The following is a 23,324-nucleotide window of genomic DNA, read 5'->3' on the forward strand; positions in this document are numbered from 1 at the left end:
AATGCTATGAAAACATACAGTGCTTAATTTATTAGACCACCTGTCATATATATATATGTCAAATATTTTAGGAATCTGTCAAAAAATTGTTTAAATCTAAAAATGTTAATGTCATTTATTGGGGAAATAACAACTAACTGAAACAAATAAATAGTATTTATTCACATAATAACAAAAATGGCCTCCTATGCCTTTCATAACAGCTTGCATTCTTGCTGGCATTGTTTAGGTACGTTTTGACTAATTGGGCATCTGGAAAAAACACTAAAGTGCTTGCCTATTTTTTCTGCCTTTCTTTCATAGACAACAGCAATAATCATATTATAGCATTAGAAATAGCCTACTGTTACTAAAGAGCTTACACAAACTGGAGGACTAACCTATACAGAAAGCTAAAAAATTATTTTGGTAATCACTAATACTGTTAGTTTAGAGTAGAAGTGGCACAAACCTAAACTAAAATTAATTTGTTAAGCACTGTATAGTGAATATAGTTTAAATCTCTACAATAAAAATTTAAATAATAATAAAGATGAATAAAATCACAAACTCAGTGTTGATCAGCAGGTGAGAGTAATGTTCTGCAGGAACACACGTTCACTTTGATCACAGTCACGTCTTCCTGTCATTTCTTTATCCTATAAAAGACGGTTATGAAGCGTCTGATACACTAGTCTTCTCCACTAGATGTCACCCTTATTTACTTTGCACGATGTTACAACAGAAAGCCTGTCATTCATTCAGCGCTTCGCAATGCTCAGGTGAAATGCTATAGTAATACTATAAATCTGCGGAAGCATTTGATATCACGCATAAGGCGCCATGATTTCCGCAATGAATGAATGGCGGATGGCTTGGCGCACTGTTTTGTTTACTACACACCCTGAAAACATGCCATTCGATAATAGGAGGAAAATCTTGACGTGTATCGGTGACGCAATTACAGTACTCTCAGTGACCTTCGGTCCTAGCCAGAATCAGAAAGATCTTTATTGCCAAGTGTGTTTACACACACACACACACAAGGAATTTGTCTTGGTGTAAGGAGCTTACAGTACAGCCCTATTCTTTGTTGACAGAGTGCCAGGTTAATATTTAATCAAAACTCGTCAAACCAGATCTCCCACAAGCTAGCTTCCATCCATAGCCAAAGCAATGGGTCCACAGTGCCTGGTTACCATGGAAATCAGTTACACGCCAAAGGTAAGGGCTGGTCATTGTAGGACACCTTTGAATTTGGCAGTAAAACTCATATTCCTTTGTCCACTGCTTCCATATTGGATCCTAATGTTAGCCTGGAAATGCAAACTGCTTTCCAAATGTGAGGTACCAGTTTCACAGGCCATGGCCATGTTTCAGATCTCTGCGCACAATGCAAAATATTTTCCAGCATTCAGAGGAAATCCGAACGCTTTGGACAGCAGCCGCAAACATACACAAAATGGGTTGTGATTAGGCTATGGGCCATAGCGTTCACTGAAGGACTCCCAGGAGCCTCGATGCTGAATCCTTAACCGATTCCAGATCTGTGAATCAGCAAGAGCAGGCATTTTGGAACCAACGTCCAGCAGGGCGGGATGTATATGCTCTGGCGGAGCTGAAGTGGGTCAGTTTCTCAAATGCTCAATGAGGCTCTGGAAGCTTTCCAGGTCCAGCTCTGCCTTGAGGGCACAGTTTGCCCTGCACTTGTGCCACAGTTACTTCAGCATGCACTGGTTTCCTGTCCATAAGAGACAGTTCAATGGCTATAAGGAGGGTGGGAATTGCAAGTAAGTGGGCAGCAAATGATTCGCTGGTGTGGTGCATCTCCATTAAGGAGAAATTAAAACAACAATTACTCCTCCTCATACACTTATGAATGGTTTAATATAAGATAGTGGTGAATTAATAGTATCCGTCATTGTGTCCAACTGCATTAAAACTGTTTGTTAACACATTTACATAGGGAAATAAAACTAGGAATGAAACAAAAACAATTTTGATAATTTATTAATATTAGAGATGTGCAATACTACATATATTCCAAAATCAAAACATCTAGGTAAAACAGAAAAAATAAAAATCTAGATAGACATATCCACTAGTCAGCTGTTGGACGGCTAGTCAACTGCTGACATCATTGATAACTATTTCTTAAAGGGATACTCCACCCCAAAATGAAAATATTGTCATTAATCACTTACCCCCATGTCGTTCCAAACCACTAAAAGCTTCATTCGTCTTCGGAACACAATTAAGATATTTTGGATGAAAACCGGGAGGCTTGTGACTGTCCGATTGACTGCCAAGTAAATTACACTGTCATGGTCCAGACAAGTATGAAAGACATTATCAGAATAGTCCATCTGCCATCAGTGGTTCAACCGTAACATTATATCCTTTTCTGGACCTTGACAGTGTAATTTACTTGGCAGTGAATGGGACAGTCACAAGCCTCCCGGTTTTCATCCAAAATATTTTAAATTGTGTTCCGAAGACGTACAAAGCTTTTACGGGTTTGGAACGACAAAGGGGTAAGTGATTAATGACAAAATTTTCATTTTGGGGTGGAGTATCCCTTTAAATAAAATAACATAAAAATGGCAAATATTGCTTCCAGCTAGAGACCTGCACACAACGCAACAGGGTGCGGCACGGGACAACTCTTGATGGGCGAGTGCGTGCTGAACGCAAGCATCGTACGCTATTCTGTGTCAGCCGTGACACAAGGATACGTTTTCAACATGTATTTACGCTTTGATCTGAACGAAAACAGCGCATCCGTGCAGCGCGGCTGACACAGAATAGCGTACGCTGCTTGCGTTCAGTGGAAAGCAAAAAGAACAACTAATATTAACATTAAAATGATTGACATGCACAAGCTAGGCATAGTTTCTATTTATAACACGTGTTTAAAGGGTTGCGCAATGTAGCCAATCACAGACTCTTGAATCACAGATTTCTGGAACGCAATGGCCAATCAGAGGTGATTAAGAATCTATTCACCACAGTGCAGAAATTGCGTGCTCACAAATCCTCTCATTTTAACACACAAAGTGTAGAGACATTGTGAAAGATTCATTGTGCATACATTTATTGTGTTATAACAGAGCTTTGTGAGATCGCAATTAACTGATGTCAGCTTTTAGTGATAATAAAGGAAGCGCTGCTCGCATTCTGCCATGCCAAACCATGCACGCAGCAGCCCATGCTTGCTTTTCTGTTCAAAATAACAGTGGTTTGTGAATGTTGATGCTTAGCCTAAATAACAAATATTTTATCGGGAGCGTTTATGCTGGTATGTTGTGGAGCTTAGGAGATATTACAGAACCATTTTATGTAAATTTCTTCGATGTACTGAAAAAAAACTATATAGATTACTTTTATGCGGGCTTTTGCGGACGGGAGCGGGACAAAACATGAATGTCGCGGGCGGGAGTGGGACCAGATAAGATACATTTCTGCGGGCGGGTGCGGGACAGAATCTTGCGGGAGCGGGCGGGACTGAAAAATCCGTCCCGAGCAGGTCTCTACTTCCAGCATTATTGAAAATGAATTTTCAATTTCCTAAAGCTCTCTGCAAACCGATTCACTTCTATAAAATTTTTGCATGCCACACTGAACAGACCAAACTTTTTTCATTATTAATTTCAGCATTTTGTTATTTTATTTCAATATAGACTATCGTTCAAAAGTTTGGGGTCTGCAAGATTTTTTAATGCTTTAAAAAAAAGTTTTCTTTGCTAATATTTAAAAATGAAACTCATTCATGTGATGGCAAAGCTGAATTTTCAGCATCATTACTCCAGTCTTCAGTGTCACATGATCCTTCAGAAATCATTCTAATATGCTGATTTGGTGCTTAAGAAATATTTCTTATTATTATCAATGTTGAAAACAGCTGCTTAATATTTTTATAGAAACCATGATAGATTTTTATATTATTTTTGAGGAATAGTTTTTATTTGAAACCTAAATCTTCTGTAACATTATGAATGTGTTTACTGTCACTTTTGATTAATTTAATGCATCCTTGCTAAAAATACTAATGAAATATAAAATTAATAAAAGTATTAATTTCTTTCAAACTGTAGTGTATGTATATAAATATAACAGTACAAAACTAATTAAGCTTTGGTTTCAAGGAATAGTTTGTACAGTTCTCTCACCTCTGAGTGTTAGCCGATGGAGAGTTCCTCACTTTGGGGTTGCTGGAATGCATTGACATCAGTCCCAGTGCAACAGAGGCAGGAGCAGTAGAGTGCTGTTGGGGACTCGGGGTGTGTGTATGTGTAGTGGTGGGCGTAGCTTTGGCCCGGGTGCTCCGGGGCCCGGTATTGGGGGTTGCGACAGGGCTGCTACAGTCCTGGCCCTCCTCTTGCCGTTCTTTGGCCCTCTCCTTCCTGCCTGAAGCGTTTCCTGTGGTTCCGGTAGCTGCAGTGGTTGCCGTGGCTGCTGCTGGTCTCTCCTCCTGCACCTCCAGCATTCTCTGTGTGGGCTTGTCTGGAGTCTCCCCAAGGAGCCCTCACAGCCCCTGGCCACACTACACACAACCAAGCAAAGAACAGTTAGTTTAGACCACAAAAGCCAGCAAACATTCTCCCTGATTTCAATTAAATCATATTTTTGATGTCTTCGAATGTCTCATCTGAAAGACGGTGCTTTTTGACAGTATAGTGTCCCCGTCACTATACTGGTTCCCCTTGCATTGCCACACCTACATTAGCTCTGAAGTAACCGACTCCAAGTCACATGTTTACTTGTTTGTCCACCTGTGCAGACATGTTCCATAAGAGTTCTGAATCACCTCAAGCAGCTATGAACAGCCACACCAATTTAGAACACCATGAAAACCACCCAACATTACAAACCTAGTCAAATTACTCAAAAAAAATATATAAAAAATAGCAGTCACGCCAAGAATATAAGCACATTTCAAGTCACTGCATATTCGCCAAAACACTGAAGCTCAAGGTGAGAAAATGTGGAACTGTGAATCTGCCAGGCAGTGGCCATCATCCAAAATTCACTGAAGAGTCAGACCGAAGGCCACCAAAAGAACGATTTGTTGAAAACAAGTAGTCGTGTAACATCTCGGAAGGAGGCGTGCGATAGACTGAAACCAGTCTGCTGGTGGATTTTGCCGTCTGCAATAGAACATCATGCTGAGAACACAGTTAAAGTGAGGAGAACCATCATGCAAGGCTCTGTAATAAGAATGGAAAACTCAATCCAAACAAAATGGATGGAACCCAGCGTGGAAAATTGAAGTATTCAAATAACCAACTGGACAATATCTTGCAATATTTAGTGAAAGCCAGTCTCATGATATACTCTGATTTGAAATAGTTTGATTTGCTAATCTTGATCCACACCACATTATATTGTGCCAAACTGTTGTGCTTTCCACTTGATACCACTGCTCTCAAACTAGGATGAATATTAACCTTTTTGCATGAAAGCTACATAGCACATAATACAGTTAAAAAGTTTTAGGTCAGTATTTTTTTTTCTAAAGAAAACGAATACTTATATTTAGCAAGGATGCACTACTTTGACCAAAAGTGACAGAAATCAGTTACACTTTATTTTACAGCATGCGTCGGCTCAGGTTTAGTACCTAGTTATTACCCAGTTATTGTAGCTGCTATAATAAATAAATAGTATGTTAATGCGGAAAAAAATGTCAAATAAAGTGCTACTCAGAAATCTTTTGTGACAATATAGGTGTATTTCAAGTGAATGCTTTCCTTTTGAAATTTCTAGTCATTAAAGAATCCTGAAAATAATGTTTTGCACAAAAATATTAAGCAGCATAATAGTTTAACACACTGATAATAATAAGTTTCTTGAGCAGCAAATCAGCATATTAGAATGATTTTTGAGATGGGTTTTTTTGGGGTTAAATAATGGTGCAAAAACAGTAATTTTGATAAGCGCAAACACTAGTAAATCACATTACGTGATTATTTTAATAGTTTCATCCCATAAATTTTGCGTCTGAAAGGGAAACTCATACAAATGCATATTCAATAAGGTCAGGCACAAAAAATAACTGTGTCCACGCCTTTTCAGTGCTAATTTTTCACTGGGCGTCTTTAATAAATCCTGACAGTACTATTTTAATGTCAAAAGATGGTTTGCACTGGCAAAAGCTGTAAGTGAATCTGGCCCTAAATGTCCCAACCAGAGGCCCTGGCTAAATGCTAAAGTTCTCAAACTGGCCAAAGCCCATAACCAGGTGCGCCGTAAGGAGGGAAGGTTAGGACGATTCTTAGGGCCCGACGATGGAGGGGGGCACCCCGAGGGGGAAACACGATTTCTACTGAGTTCAGAACCCCCCTGGAACGCAGTCTGTACAGAGGGGGAACACCCCCCCAGTGAGAGTGATTTTGTGCCTCTTTGGGATGGCACAACAAGGTGTCGTTCACTTGCAGAACGCAAGTTTCTGGAGGGTGCGTAGGTCTGAACTAGCGAGTTTAGGTATATTGGTGCAGCGCCAGTGGTTGTCTTGTGACGTGGGCTTTCTTTGGCTCGTTGAAGACCACTCTTGCTTCTGCGTTCTGGATCAGTTGCAGAGGCTTGCCGGAAGGCGCACCAAGAGAGCATTACAATAGTCCAGTCTGGAGAGAACAAGAGCTTGGACAAGGAGTTGTGTGGCCTGCTCTGATAGGAAGGGTCTAATCTTCCTAATGTTATATAAGGCAAATCTGCAGGACTGGGCGGTTGTAGTAATATGGTCTGTGAAGCTTAACTGATCATCCATCACAACTCCAAGGTTCCTGGCTGTCCTGTAAGGAGTTATGTTTAACGAACCTAGCTGTATAGGTTGTGATGAAGTGTTGGGTTTGCTGAGACCACGAGCAGTTCTGTCTTAGCAAGGTTGAGTTGAAGGTGATGATCCTTCATCCAGCCAGAAATGTCTGTCAGACATTTTTTCATTACTAGCATCTTTGCATATCAAAATATTAATAAATACTATAATAGTTTATAAATAATGCTAAAATAACACTGCCTCGGATTAGTAAAATTGAAATGTATAAATTAATAAAAGCATTAATAAATTAATATTAAGAATTAAAAACTAATAAAAATGACAAACAACAAACTAAAATTAAAATCATCTAAAAAAAATCTAAAATGACTAAGTTACTAAATTGCTTAAATTACTAATAAAATTGACAAAGTACTAAAACTGAAATTAAAATGAAATGTAAAAATCAAAAGCCAATTTAAAATATTAATAAATCCGATAATAGTTTATAAATAACACTAAAATAACACCAACTAAAATTAGCAATACTTAATTTAACTACATTTCTCAGCAGTATTAAAGAAGCTCAGCTTCCAAATAATGCACTTTTTCCAATAATGAGCTTTTTTATTTTAACCACATTAAAAGTATAGCTTGCCACACTGGTTCACACTCTGATTAACACAGACACTTAACTCTTTCCCCGCCAGCATTTTTGAAAAAAAGTTGCCAGCCACCGCCAGCGATTTTGATGATTTTCACAAAAATTTGATGGCCTCCAGTATATTTTGCTGTATGAATATTTGAATATGAATTGCAATACACCAAAATAAAGATCAGAGCCTCTACTTTTAAACAAAAAAAAAATCAGTTTTATTCTAGCTTAAAGCATTCTTTTTTTTAATCAACACTTGAATATAGGTAGGTTTAATAAAAAATGCATAATTGTGAGCAAAAAGCTGAGCAAATCACATTTTTATCAAAAACTACATCTGGATAATATTCTCGAAAAGACAGGATTTATCACATTATGCCTATGATATGCGTGTCATACTTGTGATGTTACACCACAGAGCTGCTGCAGAGACTTACAGAAACAGGCCCACCATAAACACTTAAAACAGCACACTTATGAACTGATAAGTGACTTCATGTAATTAGTCTATCAGCTAGAAGGACTCAGTCTTGCACCTGCAGATTTTTCTTCTAGCAGAGATTTGCTCTAACACACCTGACTGTAATTTATATGTGAATTAAAGACCCTGATTACCTCTTTCAGGTGCATTTAATTACAGCCGCAGCTCAAGACTGCAGGAAGGCAGATCTCCAGCAGCAGGACCAAGCACCTCTGATCTAGTCTATGCACATGATAACCTATATTTTTTTATATATATATTTAGCGCTGTAAGCAGCAACGATGGGCCCAAGCCCCTCAGTGGCTTCAGGAAAAGGTGCACAGTGGGCACATGCATTTAACTCACTGGCAGTCTGGTTTTAAAGGTTACAGCAATGAAAGGGTTACTCTAGAACATCAAGAGTGCTTCCTTTTTTACTGTTACTTTAATAATTCACCATGGCAACACTGTTTGAGATATCCAAAATATGTTCGCAATTTAGGTTCCTCAATGTTTTGGTATCGTGTAGACAAAGTTTGTTGTGAATTGCATGATTGCCCAAGATGGAGAGTATGCAAAAATCCACAGCATGATTTTTTTTTTTAAATCCACATTTAAACCAAAATAGCTGAATTCCTGTTGGTCATAGCTAATGACTGCAAATTAGAAAGTTGTCCAGCTTGATGAGAACAATATATGTACAGAGTTTGGTGACAAAAGGTGCCGCTATAGAGCGCCTCCTCCACACTCATTTATGAGCTTCTGCCCATGTGTAACGCTCTATAATTGTGATGTGTGTGTCGAGTTTCATGAAATTCTAAGCATGTTAAGTGCCTCGAAAACACCTGAAAACAATATTAAAGTTTGACAGTTGCCATGGCAACACTATTTACGATATCAAGAATTCCATCATGCAGTTTCACATCTGCCGTGTTTTGACGAAGTTTGAAGCAAATATAGTAAAAATAAGAGGCTGATTTCAAAGGATTTTGAAAATGACACTTCCTGCTACCAGTTGGTTGCGCTATAAATTTGACTCCTAATAGTCACATCTATGTGATCGCCTCATAAAACGAATAAACTGCTGAAGACTGATCAAAATCGGACAATGTATGCAAAAGTTATTATACACTTCCTGTTTCTCATTTCTTGCCATAAATTTGTCGCTTCACCACGGTTAAACCATTCGAGATATCAAAAATCCTTTCACAATTATGCACCCCAAGTGTTTTGAGATCATGGTGACAGAGTTTGGTGCCAATCAAATGAAAACCCTAAAAGGAGTATAGCAAATTCCACAGTCATCTGGTTTTCACAAAGTCCTGAATAGTCAACTTCGCTGACTGTCAGCACAGAAGTTATTCAGCCTGATGAGATCTATATGTGTATGAATTTTGGTTTGGAAATTTGACTGTAGGTCAAACAGTGTGTGCTATAAAGCCCCTTGAAAATTTCCAGGGAAAATTGTGCCAGTTTTGGACTCTATGTATAAAGTCAGTCATTTTGAATTTGAATTACATTGTTGAGATTGTTTAAGCATTTTCATTGTAGCCTATTTCTAAACATATAACATGTATAAGACAAGTTTGTACAGGATGTAGTTGTAGTTCAATGTATCTTTTCTGCAAAGATATTTAACAAGTGGTTTGTTTAACATTTACATCATGTTGACAACATGTGTGGTGCACTTGGAATATAATTTTCTTTAACTAGAGGGTTAATAAAGAAAAAGTTATTTGAATCAAGTTGTAGTTAAATTTTGTTGAATAGCTAAATAAGTTGACTAGCTAAAATCATTAAAAAAATTAAGAATCTGTCAAACGTTCTGGATAAATCTAGATTTTATTTATTTGCCAAATTGCCTAGCCCTACTATATCTATCTATCTATCTATCTATCTATCTATCTATATATATAGATAGATAGATAGATAGATAGATAGATATAGTGAGCCCTGTAAGCAAATGACAGAAGGAATGACATCACTCAAGTAATCACATTTTACAAAGATACACAGCGCTGCTAAAGTAAAACTGAAGACAATTCAGTTCAATCACTTCAAGCTCAGTTCTTATCAGTGCATTCTGGGAGGGAAAAAAATGGCTGAGATGTGTGCTGAAAAAGTGATTCACTGGTCATAAACCAGCATTATTAGCTTAAGGTAAATTAATTAGGAGTGTTGTTCAATACATTGAGCTTTATTTCTCTTACAGACAAAAACTCTCAATTGACAAGAGAAGAGACACTTAAACAGTGAAAGAGAAGGGAGAGAAAAAAAACACTTCCACTATTAGTTGCAAATCTCTTCAGAGCCAAAAACAATTCTGAACTAGAATTATTGATTTTGGGATCCATAAAGAGGCCCAGAACATTTTTGATCATAACCACTAAGTTTTACAGAGAGTCAGGAGGACTCATAATTTGACATCATCCATCCAAGTTTCTTTAGTGCCCAGATCCATCTGAGGAATGCAATACGCTCCTGCAGATCAAACTGAAAAATGGCCCCAATGTACAATATCTACAAGTCATAATTCTAAGTACACCCTCTAAGTAACCTGCAGGTCACAGTTTAGCCTTGATGACCACAGCAGGGCTTAAATGCAGAGACGCCTGCAGCAGGAGTTGCTGACTTCAAACTTAAACCACAATCCATGACTGCATCATATTCATCCATCTTTGGTGGATCCATAATTCAAAATAACTACTCCGCTGTATCTAAAGAGGTTCCCAGGTTCATGTCTTGTGAACAAGAGTTCATACCAAAATGAAAATTCTGTCAGAACAGTTGAGGGTAGCCTTTGACATCCATAGCATGGAAAAAAAACTACTATGGAAGTCAATGGCTACCGTCAACTGTTTGGTTACACACATTCTTTAAAATATCTTCTTTTGAGCTTAACAGGAGAAAGAAACTCAGGTTTGGAACATATTTTGGTTGAACTAGCCTACTGTTCCTCAAACTACTCCTGGAGCTTTATCACTTTGTTGAAACAGTCCACCTGAGTGAATGAAGGTCATGAACAATAGTTGCAATGATCACCACATATCTTGAACCAGCCAAGGATGTCAAGTCCAAAAAATCAAAAGTGATCCAAAACTCCAAACCATGAGAAGAAAAATTGCCAGTTTCTTAACAGCATTTTTGAAAAGAAATTAAAATTTTTATTCAGCAAGGATGCATTAAATTGTAAGGATGGGCATTTTTCAAAAAAATATTGTATTTGAATATTTGGGCTCATAAAAAATTCATATTCAAATATTTGTTCATTTAAATGACGTTTAACAAGACGGATGTTATTTTTTAATAATCAAGTTTTTGTCACCATTTCTGAACAAGCTTATGATTAGGCATTATACACATTGTTCTACAACAACGTTACATTATATCTAAGGTTTTTTTAGTTGAAACCGTGAGTAAACAAATATATATATCAAGAACAGCTTTCAAGCTCAAGCAGAGCAAACGGAAAAAATAAAGCAGTGCTTATATTCTCACATCATATTAATGTTGAGAAAAACAATAATATCCACATGAAAGTTTGCTCCTCAGTCTGATACCAATAAGAATGCATGCCACAAAGATGTTCCAGAAACACGAAGATAACGGCATGCTAAGCAAAGTTTCTTACAGCGGTTTGTGTTTTCTGTTCTTAAACCACTCTCCCTCGTGGAAACTTAAAGGAAGCATGTGTCTCCACATCATTTCAGATAAGCTCTCTTCTCGGCTCACTCGGGTACAGCAGTGCTTACCTGCAGTCATGAATGCAGTGATGGACACTGATGTCTTTCCTCAGTCAACTGGTGTTTGGATTAATGGTTTGGTTTCACTGATTCATTTGATCAAAAGTAATTCCAATTTGTAAGTGCATTTAATAAGATAATTTTGATCAAAGTAATTCCAAACTTCGCGAGGCAGATGACGACATTCTGTGATCAAATACAATCAACTTGTTAACACGTTCCACAGCGCCACCCAGTGCATTTAGTTATAACTGACTTTTAGTTTGCATGCCTAGGATTTATCACGGATTCCCTGCATTTAAGACCAGCAAAGCAACACGTAGTAAAATTTGATTAGTGTTTTTATTTTTCAAATAATAATTATAGATTGAATATTCGACTATTTGCGTACACGCCTATTAAATTGACACTGGTAATGTTACAAATGGTTTCTATTTCATATAAATGCTGTTTTTCTATTCATTAAAAAAAGTCCTGGGAAAAAAATACAGTTTCCACAAAAATACTAAGTAGCACAAATGTTTTCAACAATGATAATCATAAGAAATATTTCTTAAGCACCAAATCAGCATATTAGAATGATTTCCGAAGGATCATGTGACACTGAAGACCGGAGTAATTTCGCTTTGCTACCACGTGAATAAAATATTTTCAAATATAATAAAGAAAACGGTTCTTTAAATTTGTAATAATATATTACAGTATTATTGTTTTTACTGTATTTTGATCAAATAAATGCAGCCTTGGAGAGCATGAGGCTTCTTTTAAAAATATTTAAAAATTCTTCCAGACCTCAAACTTTTGCATTTCTGACATGGATGTCTTAAAGTCATAAAAATAAGATAAGTAAGCTGCACTCACCATGTCCCTCTATGTCACGATATAGCTGTGGCCATGACTGCACTGACTGCAACAGAACACCACCAACCGCACAACGATCTGAGAGAGAGAGAGAGACAGAGAATACACATTTATTAAACGCACTCTGAGGACCAATGTAACACCACTGAGGAAATACTTTAAGAGGCAAGAGTAGCATGTTAAAGCCAGATCTGCAGAACAGAATGAGGTAATGGCTTGATTAATAATAGATGGGTGAAGCAGCTTTTGATTGAATGACACTTGTTTGAGAAGTGTATCATTATAACAAAATTTTCAAGCTTGTCAAACCCGCTCCCACACTCACACTATATGCTGTAATAATGAAACCTGTGAAAGAAATAGTTCAGCCAAATCAACATTTGTCATTTAATACCTGTATGATTTCACTTTTTTCATTAAAATCTAGCCGTCAGCAGTAGCTCTGAAATGTCAGTTGCATCTGGACATATTCTTACTTGCCGATCAACATGTAACGCTCCAGGTGTTATATCAATGACAATGACTCTTGTGTTTTTAAACATGAGAAAGCAAGAATTGAATTTAAAAGTGGATACCAAGAATTTCTGCGCATTACCTAAACTTTCACTTTATATATATTAGTGCTGTCAAATGATTAATCACGATTAATCACATCCAAAATAAAAGATTTTGTTAGCATAATATATGTGTGTGTACTGTGTATATTTATTATGTATATATTAATACACACACATACAGTATATATTTTGAAAATATTTACATCTATTTACATGTCTATATTTATATTCATATTATTTATATTATACATAAATATATTTAATATATAAAAATAACATTTTTCTAAACATATACATGCATGTGTGTGTATTTATATATACATAATAAATATACACAGTAGGCATGGGCCGGTATGAGATTCTGACGGTATGATAACCTTAGATAAAAATATCACGGTATCACGGTATTGCGATTACAGCTCTAAAATATGTTATTTTTAAATGTCTGGGTAAAAAAACTACTTTTTTTCCCCCACTGAACACATTTTATTTTTAAGAAACATATAGAACATTTTGGAACAGTAAACATGTCAGGCTAAATAATTCGAATAAATCATTAAATTCTTCTTAATTAAATGCAGTCACTTAAGTGAGCCTAAACCTGCAGCTCAACAATAATCAGAACATAAATAAATTATTTTCTGTAAAAAAAAAAAATCCTTATAAATGAAAAAATGCAGTCACTTAAGTGAGCCTAAACCTGCACGAGGATGTGTGCACATACACACGTAAGGAAAGAGAGAGCACGAGTGTCACACACACACACACGCGCGCGCGCAGTCTCTCCGTACAACACTCAAACAGTGGCAAAGTTTTCTCTGTAAATAAATACAATATAAATTCACGTCTTGCGCACTTTAATGCCCTTTTAATGTAACGTGTACGTTCCCTTGGAACTGGAATAATGGCGGAATTTCACGTGAAGTCCACTTCGCAGGGCACTTACGGTCTAATAAGACAACGCTTGAATGCTGCTGCCTGAACAAGAGACCTCCTTACTGAAGTGAAAGTGTTGACTGGTGTCATTATCTCGCGAACGCGCCGGCAGATCTCCACCAAATTCGGGGGATCCCATCTCAAACGCCACCCTCCGCGCGTCGGTAGCCACCCGGGATCGCTTGATCGGTCGGTGCCGGACCGCGAATTTAACCACCCGTAAATCCCGAACCCCGTGGGTTTTTTTTTTTGGGGAAAAATTATTACAACTTTTATTAAGCAAGGATGCATTAGATTAATCTAAAGTGACAGAAAATATTATTATAATGTTACAAAAGATTTTTTATTGCAAATAGATTTTCATCAAGGAAACCTGAAGAAAAAAAATTGGCTGAAAATGTAGCTTTGCATCAGGAATAAATTACATTTAAAAAAATTATTAAAACAAAAGACCATTATTTTAATTTGTAATTATATTTCATAATATTAATGTGTTTGTTGTACTTTTGATCAAATAAATCGAGCCATGGAGAGCATAAGAAACTTCTTTCATTAACACAAAAAAAATCTTACCAACCCCAATCTTTTGTATAGCAATTTATGATTCAGGGGACTTCAGAGAGACATTTGGTATATTTTTTGGTGCTTTTTTGTTTTTTTGGAGCTTGTCAGCCACCAGACACTGTATGCATCCACTGCATTAAAAAGAGCAGCATGAACATGAAGCCTGATGAAATCAGCAAGCTTTTAACCTTTCAATTCAAGAGCAGATGAATGAACGAGAGAGAAAGAGAAAGTGTGAGTCTGTGTGGGTGTTCCCAAATACAATAAACTCATTGAAATAATACATGAAAGAACTTTATCAAAGATTTCAAGCACTGATGCAAACACGCGTTGCCTACAGTTAAAAACTGAGCTTCAAAACCCACATTCAGACAAAAGGCAGACAATACAATGTCGTAAAGAAATGACGCATTGTTTTGTTTCAAAGTGATGCTCTAAATCCCATCAGAAGCTTCCTCATCTAATGAGGTCACTTCCTACTCTAAACAGGAGCTGATCTACAACCAGCTTCCTCTTTCCCCAAAGTCATTAAAAGAGTCTTCCTGCATTTTAGACATCTGGCTCATTGTCACTGTCAAGTCCAGTGAAGATTGCCTTTTTTGTACTAGTTTTAACTGGATAGAATTGCAGAATAGGAGTAGTATTGTGAATTAAAGATTCATGCACCCTATTTGTCGAAGCACGTGCACGATTCACCAGGCCTCGTCTACGACATATGTGGGTTTTCAATAAATGCGAGCATCTATATCACGTAAAAAGGCATATAGTTGGGTCAGCAGAATATTATACCAAATCAAACAGGGAGAAACTGTGCATCTCCACATGAGAACCATTTCTCTGTTGTTTCAATAGCGAAATTATTTCTCCTGATGTGACATCAATTGGCCATATTATCTGAGGAAGTCACATTCAGTACGAGTTCCACTGTGATGTTAAGCCACTACCAGAGACCGAACGACTGCAGATTTCAGATTATTCTATGGTCACCGCACAGTGACTTGAATGTGTTTAGGAAAGAGAGAGTGAGAGACAGATGTGACCTAATGTGACTGCAATAGCAGATTCTGTGTATGAGATAAACACATCAAAAGACTATTTCATTTCTACTACATATACATCCACAAAAACAATTTTTCCAGACCAGAACCCCCCCCCCCTAAAAAAAGGAATAGTTCATCCAAAATAACAAATATGGGGGTTTACTCACCCCTATATTTTCTCAAGTAAATTAAGTAAAATAAATAAATAAATAATAATTATAAAGTCATTAATCAATATACAATAAAATAAAGCAAGTATTTAATAAAGTATAAAATGAAATAGGCAAGTATTAAAAAAAATGTATAAAATTAAATAGGCAAGTATTAAAAATAAAATAAAATAAAATTCCATCAAGGATATTTCCCTGCCTATAACCCTAAATGTTGCTCCAGCATCACTGCATCCCTGGTTTGGAGAACAGATGGAAACCAAACTAAAAAAAAAAATGATTAGGATTATTTTAAATTTAAATACTTTTAAGAGACAGGACATAACATCCTGACCGCTTACATTGCCTTAGGCACTTTTTTTTCTAATGCTATAAAAAAAGCAAAACAGACAAAAAGTTGAAAATCTCTGCTCCACCATTTAGAACAACATGAGAGGGCGTTATTAATGACAATTTTCATTATGGGGCGATTGTTCCTTTACATCTGCAGTGAAATCATAAACAACACTCATAACTTTTTAACAATCTCGCAAAACACAAAACATTTACGACTTCCCTCGCCTTCCCTTGTTTTCTGTCAATCACTTCAAGGTGATTTCCCTCATTCAAGACCTAAAAACATCCTTCAACTCGCCGGTATCTACACCCAGTGTTATATTCTAGTCAATCTTTATAACAGTTTTATACTTATGTGCTAATTAAAGGCTTACGTTGTGTCCTCATTGAGCTAGGTGAAGGCAGACAAGCACACAGAGGTGCTAACAAACGCATGACATACATGAGATGTACCACAACTGGGTGCCGTCATGAGTCTGTCAGATATCATTGCCTCAAATTACAGGTTCTTTTGTGTGCAAACACACATACACCCAGCCTCCCATCAGCAGACAGTGACGCAAGCAGACATGGTACGACTTAACCTTTTGCTGTACGGCGCTTTCACAATAGCATTCCACACATGCTCCAACAAACCAGTTTATCTGTTCAAAAAGGACTGGTGTAGAAACCAATACGCTAGCCTACTGTAGGAAGGCAATGATTCCCTCTCTGTCCAGTACAGTAGAACAAAAATAAGCCTATGGCCCTCACAAAGAAAGACAGGGTACTACACAATTGATTATCTAGAAAGCATAAAGGTATTGTGTCAAAAACAGGAAGTCTGATCCTAGATCAGACTCTTTTTCAAACACAGACCCTCAAAAATCACAAAAAACAAAAGTGGTACTCTATGACTAATGTTCGTACAGTCAGTGTTTGGGATTGACAGCAGTATTTCATTGATTCTTTAGGCCTGGAACAAAAGTTGTAAAAACTGGAGAAAAGAAAAATGTGTCAAGGAATTATTTTTTGCTGAAACTGTTAATGTTCAGAGGTTTGGGGTCAGTAATATTTTTTAACATATTTGAAAGAAGCCTCTTGTATTCACCAAGGCTTAAGAAAAACAGTAGATTCAGCATACCGTAATAAATAAAAAATAACAGTTTTTTTGTTCTAATATTTTTTTTAAATGTAGTTTATTCCTGTGATCTCAAAGCTGAATTTTCAGCATTAATTCTCCAGTCTTCAGTGTCACACGATCTTTAACAAATCATTCTATGCTGATTTGTTGCTCAAGAAAGGTTTCTTATTATCAATGTTGAAACCGCACTGCTTAATATTTTTGTGGGAATAAATCTTTTAGCATTCTTTGATAAATGAACAGCATTTTTTAAATAAAAATATTTTCTAACAATATAAAATGTCTTCACTGTTCCATTTTGACTAATTTAATGCATCCTTGACAAATGAATGCTGTGAAATTAATTTCTTTAAAAATAAATGAATAAATAAAAATAAATAAATATTAAATAATATAAATAATAATAATATAAATATAAAAATAAATAAATGAATAAATAAATAAGAGACTGCATCATGATGGTGTTAACAATATCATGTTTAGCACATCACTGGCTAATAACTGCCCACTCGGCTGATTTTATTTGTTACACACAATATTTCAGAATTCACACCAAAATATTTAAGCTAAGTTTTAAACTAAGATTACAGTAAAAGGAATAGTTCACCCAAAAGCAGACTGTGATCATTTTCCAAACCTGCATGACTTTATCTCGCATGAAACACAAAGGAAATCATACAGTGATATATTCATACAACCCTCTACGCACACCTTGGCAATATAATCGCCATTGGCTAGTAAATTTTTTTGTTAACTCGCCAGACTGATGTACTATTTTACACACACACGCACGCACGCACGCACGCACGCGTTTACTTAGTTATCTAAATGGGGACATTACATATACTTCTATTGTTTTATATACAGATAGTTATACACTTTTTAACCTAAACCCACCCCTACCCTACCCTACACACTTTCTGCATTTTTACAATTTCAAAAGTAAAAAAGATACTAGGCCTACTACTACTACTACTATTATTATCTGCTGGGTTCATGAATATTAATCACGTTGTCAGCGTTCGCTCGAACTGATTTGCTGAAATCAAAACAGGGACGGTAATAGATGAGCGCCAACCAACGAGAGCTGTTCTCGCATTAGCTCCGCCCACTGCCGAGAAACCGGCATATCTTCTGCTTGTTCTTAAAAGCTGAATAATTCTAAATGAACTCTGTTATTTTGACAGGAAAATACAACAAAGAATATGGTTTACATGTAGTGCGTCGATTCAGCGTGGTATGCAAGACTCTCGTTCTCTCTCTTTGCATGTGTGAGAAACACAGCAGTTAAAGCGACGGCGAGTCGTGCGCCTTCACACTAGTTTACGGTACGTCAAATACAGGTGCGCTGCGTGCTACATACTGTGCATCCATTGAGTACATGACATGATCCATTGAGCGCATCCAAATAGTACAGATCGCTTGACGGAGAGCGAAACTGTCAAGCGCTCAGTCAGCGTGTTTATCGAGTGAAAATCTGTGTTGAACGCCTCTCACACACATACTGGCGTGTAAAATCTAAGAATTTATTAGCCAATGGCTAATGTTAGACATTATTTAGTCGCCCAGAGTAAGATTTAGTCGCATTTGCGAGTGATTTACTCGCAATGTAGAGGGTTGTCATATAGAAACTGTTTTTCATACAATAATTATGCATGTTGACAAAGAATGTCTCTCACCTCATAAACTTTCATTGTACGTCAAAACAGCAGCTGGACATTATGATAAATATGTTCTTTTGTGTTCTGTGCAAGAAAGAAAAGTTTGGAACAACATGAGTGTGAGTAAATAAAGACAATCTACTTTTCAACAGTTATTGTTATCTATTAACAGACTAATATATTGTCCAAACCAATTTATTGGCAAGAAACAGACCAAAGGAAATCAAGAAGCAAAGAGAAAAATCCAAATCATCCTCACAATAACAAAAAAAACAAAACAAAAACATCCAAGGTGTTTCCTAGCCTATAGCTCATGATGCTACAGGATGCAACATCCCTGCAACCCTTCTTAGGAAAAGTGGTTTGGATGAAATGAAAACTAAACTGAAAAAAAGGGTTTCTCAAACACTTTTGAACCAAGAACCACTTTCATTAACCCCAGAACACGGTTGTGTACGGTTGTGTTTGCATTCTACTATTTTGCTTTTTGCAGTGTGATTTTTGTATTTTCAACTCAAAAAGACCCCAGCCTGAAAAACACTGCTCTACACAATACCTACATGCTGTTCAAATGTTCAAATGCCCACTTCTACCAGGCATGCGTCTGTTTCCTCCACAGCGCCTGAACATTTTCCAAACGCATTATCCGTAAACTGTGCAGGCCTGGGCTGAACCCAGCAAACTTAAACAGTAGACAAATGTTCAGTGCCTCGATCCGTTCTCCTCCTCATTCTCTCTAAATGCAGCGCTGCACTCTTGGCCGTGTATGTTCCTTTGTTCAGTGGAGTGTCTGTCTAGTGAAGTGAGCTCTCCTGATCTGAGACCACCGCTGACATGGATCACACTCGCTCCTGTGTGTGTGTGTGTGTGTCTGCAGTAGAAGGCTCTCCTGCTTGGCTACCAAGAGTTGGCATGGTGTTCCCGCTCCTTAAATGCAAGACTAAACTCCTGTTTCTGTGTGTGTGTGTGTGTGTGTGTGTGTGTGTGTGTGTTGTTGGCATGGTGCTGCAGGCTTCTACAGGCCGCCAAAGGCCTGGCGCCATGGTGACATGATGTCAGACGACCAGCTGGTGAGAAGGGTGATGTGCACTGGCACGTAAGTGTGTGCACGTGCATGCATGCATGCATTCACACACAACCAGAGACACAATACAATACTTCATGTGCACAAGAGTCCCACCATACATTTAAAAAAATCGAACTATTAGTCGAACCTTAGAACCTTAAACACTTAAATAAATTAATTAGCATTCACACACAACCAGAGACACAATACAATACTTCATGTGCACAAGAGTCCCACCATACATTTAAAAAAAATCGAACTATTAGTCGAACCTTAGAACCTTAAACACTTAAATAAATTAATTAATTCAAACTTCTCCAAGTGAATTTAGGCGTCACAACATTATAATGCGCAGTTAAAAAAGTTATTTGTCTTATGACACGTCAGCATCTACAGGTATTTTCATAGCAAGATTGATAAAAATATGTAAAATAAATAAATGGGTAAATGAACAAATAATTAAACATTTTAAGATAAGAGATAAGAGATAGACTAAAGATAGAAAGACAGAGAAAGATAAACTTTCTAGATTTTCTGCTATTGACACTTCTATAAACATCCCTTAAAGAACTTTCTGGGGGTAAAAAAAGCCTTCAGCAGAAGAAAGTCTTTCCGGCTTGATCAACATCTTGACCCGTATCAAACAGACACTATGGATAGTATGGACTACTTCACATTAACTATCAAAAACACTCTTGTAATTTGCTATTCGGTTTCATATAGATCCAGATTTTCAGGACACACACACAAAAACACAGACAGACATCCAACAAAATGACACTGTTAAATTCGGGTACATTTAGCAGGCTGGCACACAAACCCCCACACACACTTATGAACTGGCACACAGATGCTCTGGCCCAAACTGCTCTTGGCATGGTGGGTGCAAGCTGGCACAGCTGGACCTCTCCATATCCCACAGAGATTGAAACTGTGAACACATACACCATAAATGACAAAGCTTTAGGTCAGCAGTGCCCCCTACCAGTACCATATCCTCACAAGAGGACTGAAAAAAAGAGAGATCAGTCTTGTTAGCACATGAGATTATTTCTAAAGGAGAAAAAGAGAAGGAGGGAAGTAGGAAGGCAAAAGTCAACCAAAAAGAACAACAACTTTTTAACACCTTTCCAATGTAGATTCAAGTGCAGCCAATACAGTAAGGATGACATCAGAGCTGAGATGATCGCACACTGTATTTACCGTGACACTACAAGTAAGGAATAACTGACAATGGTATGTCGAATTATTGAAAATATCAACAGACCAGAAAAAATTATTCCACATATACCACCATAACCACACCTCAAGACATTGTTCAGATGTTTTAGATGTCAGGTTTTTGTCTAATTCTTACACATCTCTTCCCAAGTGTCCTTTGCTAATTCCAAAACATAATTTTAAAGCTAGTAACAGAGGCTTGAGCCATTGATATGTAAACTAATGCAGTTATTAGAGAAAGAGAGACAGCCAGATTAAGTGTGTGAATTATCTAAATCTACGCATCTCTCAACAGTGTTCGGCAACCGATTCTTTACTAATAGCTAAACTAAGTTTAACTGCATCAAAAACAGTGACACTTATACCTCGCCTCTGAAAAATGTCATGTAGCCTTTCAGTTCCAAACTATTTTATCGAAAAAGTCAAGTGTGTGTGTGTACTGTGGCTGAGGTGCCTCACGTGATTCAAGATAGCAGTTACGCTTTTTTCCAATGTTAAGTACTACAGACCCTCGCACCTCCCAATAATTAGGCAATCTCCCAAAGCCAATAGAAGGCAAGCTTGCAACCTTTAGCCAAAAAAAACGTAACGGCTAATGCTAACGCTTCCAGTTTGCCAGTACGTAGGAAAGGAGACCAGAGGCCATTTTTTTTTAATTGATGTCAATGGAGGAGAGGTTTCACTATGCTGAATAAAAAGCTTTTTAGAGGAAACAGCTTATAATTTAATGAATCGACCGCCTATCAGCTAATCTCCAACATGTTTTACACTAAACAAAACTTTTGGATTGAACTATATTTAGAGTTTACACCGAAAAATACGCAGTTTTATAAGAGAAGTAATTGACTTTTTGTGACAGATGGGATTAGTAGTGGGAATTAGTAATTAAACTGCAGAACGTTATGTTTTCTAATACACGTACGAATTGCATGTATTCTGCACGAGCTCGCAGCGGATCTGCTTGTCGTTAACAAGGGTTCAAAGTCCAAAGCGCAAGGAAAATCTGCGCAGAAAGTGTTACTCGTCAGTAGGGATGTAACGATTAACTGCGAGCTGGTTGAAAATCGATTCAAATATGTGACGATTCAAATCGGTTGAGATGCTAAACAAATCGCGATTCATTTAGGGGTAGGAGTTTATATGAATGCATGTCTGAGGGGAACTTACTGTCTTTAGAAAAGTTTAGATGGTATTTTTTCTTTTCATCTTGCCTCTGTATCAGTTGCTCAGTCACATTTTTATGAATTTTTTAAAAGGCATGTGACAATGCGATACGTGCAACGTATTCGCAATGCGACTCATTTATAAATCTGCTGATGTCAACAAAAAGAAGCATTGAGGTCTTCCTGCGTGTCTGCCAAAATAAAAGTTGAGAAAAAGCAAGAACTCCAACATTCATAAATGTTAGTATTGTAATTTTACTGTTGTTCTATAAAATAAAATAAAACGTAAGACAACAATAATGATAATAATAATTACAACAGCTCTGTTAATACATTTATTATAACATTCACACCAAGGTTATTATAGTTTAGAATTTTTAAATTTGTTTTATTTTAATATCGTTGTAAAATTCAGTTTAGTTTTTATTAGTTTCATTCATATTTTTGTTAGTTTTAGTTTAGTTTTTATTTTGTGAACGCATTTTTATTTAGTTTTTATATAGTTTAGTTTCAGTTTTAAAGTTTAGCAGAATTAACAGATCACTTCCACAGCGCAGGCCAAAAAAAGATGTAGGCATAATTTAACCTTAGTGAGGCAAACATATAACGACACAGAATTAACGCATGCTGAAATTGATTAGATAGTAAAAGTATACAAATATACGCCAAAGAAAGCAGTAATGAAATTCAATAATAACGGCAATCGCATTTAACAGTAAAGGCTTATATTTGAATGTTATTTTCATTTATGAAGAATTATAAGCGTGTGTATGATATGATTTAGCCAATGCACATTTGTTCAAACGCCTGGCAGAGTGATCACAAGATGCTAGTAGGGCTGGACGATATGGCCAAAATTGATATCACGATATATTTCTTAATTTCGGTCGATACGATATAATTCCGATATCGATATGAACACTATTTATCTGAAATGGAAATCTTTTGTAACATTATAAATGCCTTTATCATCACTTTTGATCAATTTTAAGCATCCTTGCTAAATAAAAGTATAATTTCTATAATTTCTTTCCC

The 23,324-nt window shown here is 36.8% G+C and overlaps 1 protein-coding gene across 2 annotated transcripts in view; it reads right to left on the reverse strand.

Moving 5' to 3' along the window:
- LOC107746055 (B-cell CLL/lymphoma 9 protein-like) overlaps positions 1-23,324 on the reverse strand; it is a 50,683-nt gene that overhangs the window by 13,552 nt on the left and 13,807 nt on the right. Inside the window, exons 3-4 of one of the 2 annotated variants that reach the window (XM_016560111.1) lie at positions 12,453-12,530; positions 4,149-4,522 (exon numbers count right to left, since the gene is read on the reverse strand). In XM_016560111.1, the coding sequence (XP_016415597.1) occupies positions 4,149-4,465 (317 nt within the window). In that variant the 5' untranslated portion in view covers positions 4,466-4,522; positions 12,453-12,530. The remainder of the gene's footprint in view (positions 1-4,148; positions 4,523-12,452; positions 12,531-23,324) is intronic. The other variant, XM_016560112.1, reaches the window with a different exon arrangement.

Source organism: Sinocyclocheilus rhinocerous, unplaced genomic scaffold (assembly GCF_001515625.1).
Source record: "Sinocyclocheilus rhinocerous isolate Xijiao unplaced genomic scaffold, SAMN03320098_v1.1 scaffold1880, whole genome shotgun sequence".
In the NCBI taxonomy this organism is placed as follows: domain Eukaryota; kingdom Metazoa; phylum Chordata; class Actinopteri; order Cypriniformes; family Cyprinidae; genus Sinocyclocheilus; species Sinocyclocheilus rhinocerous.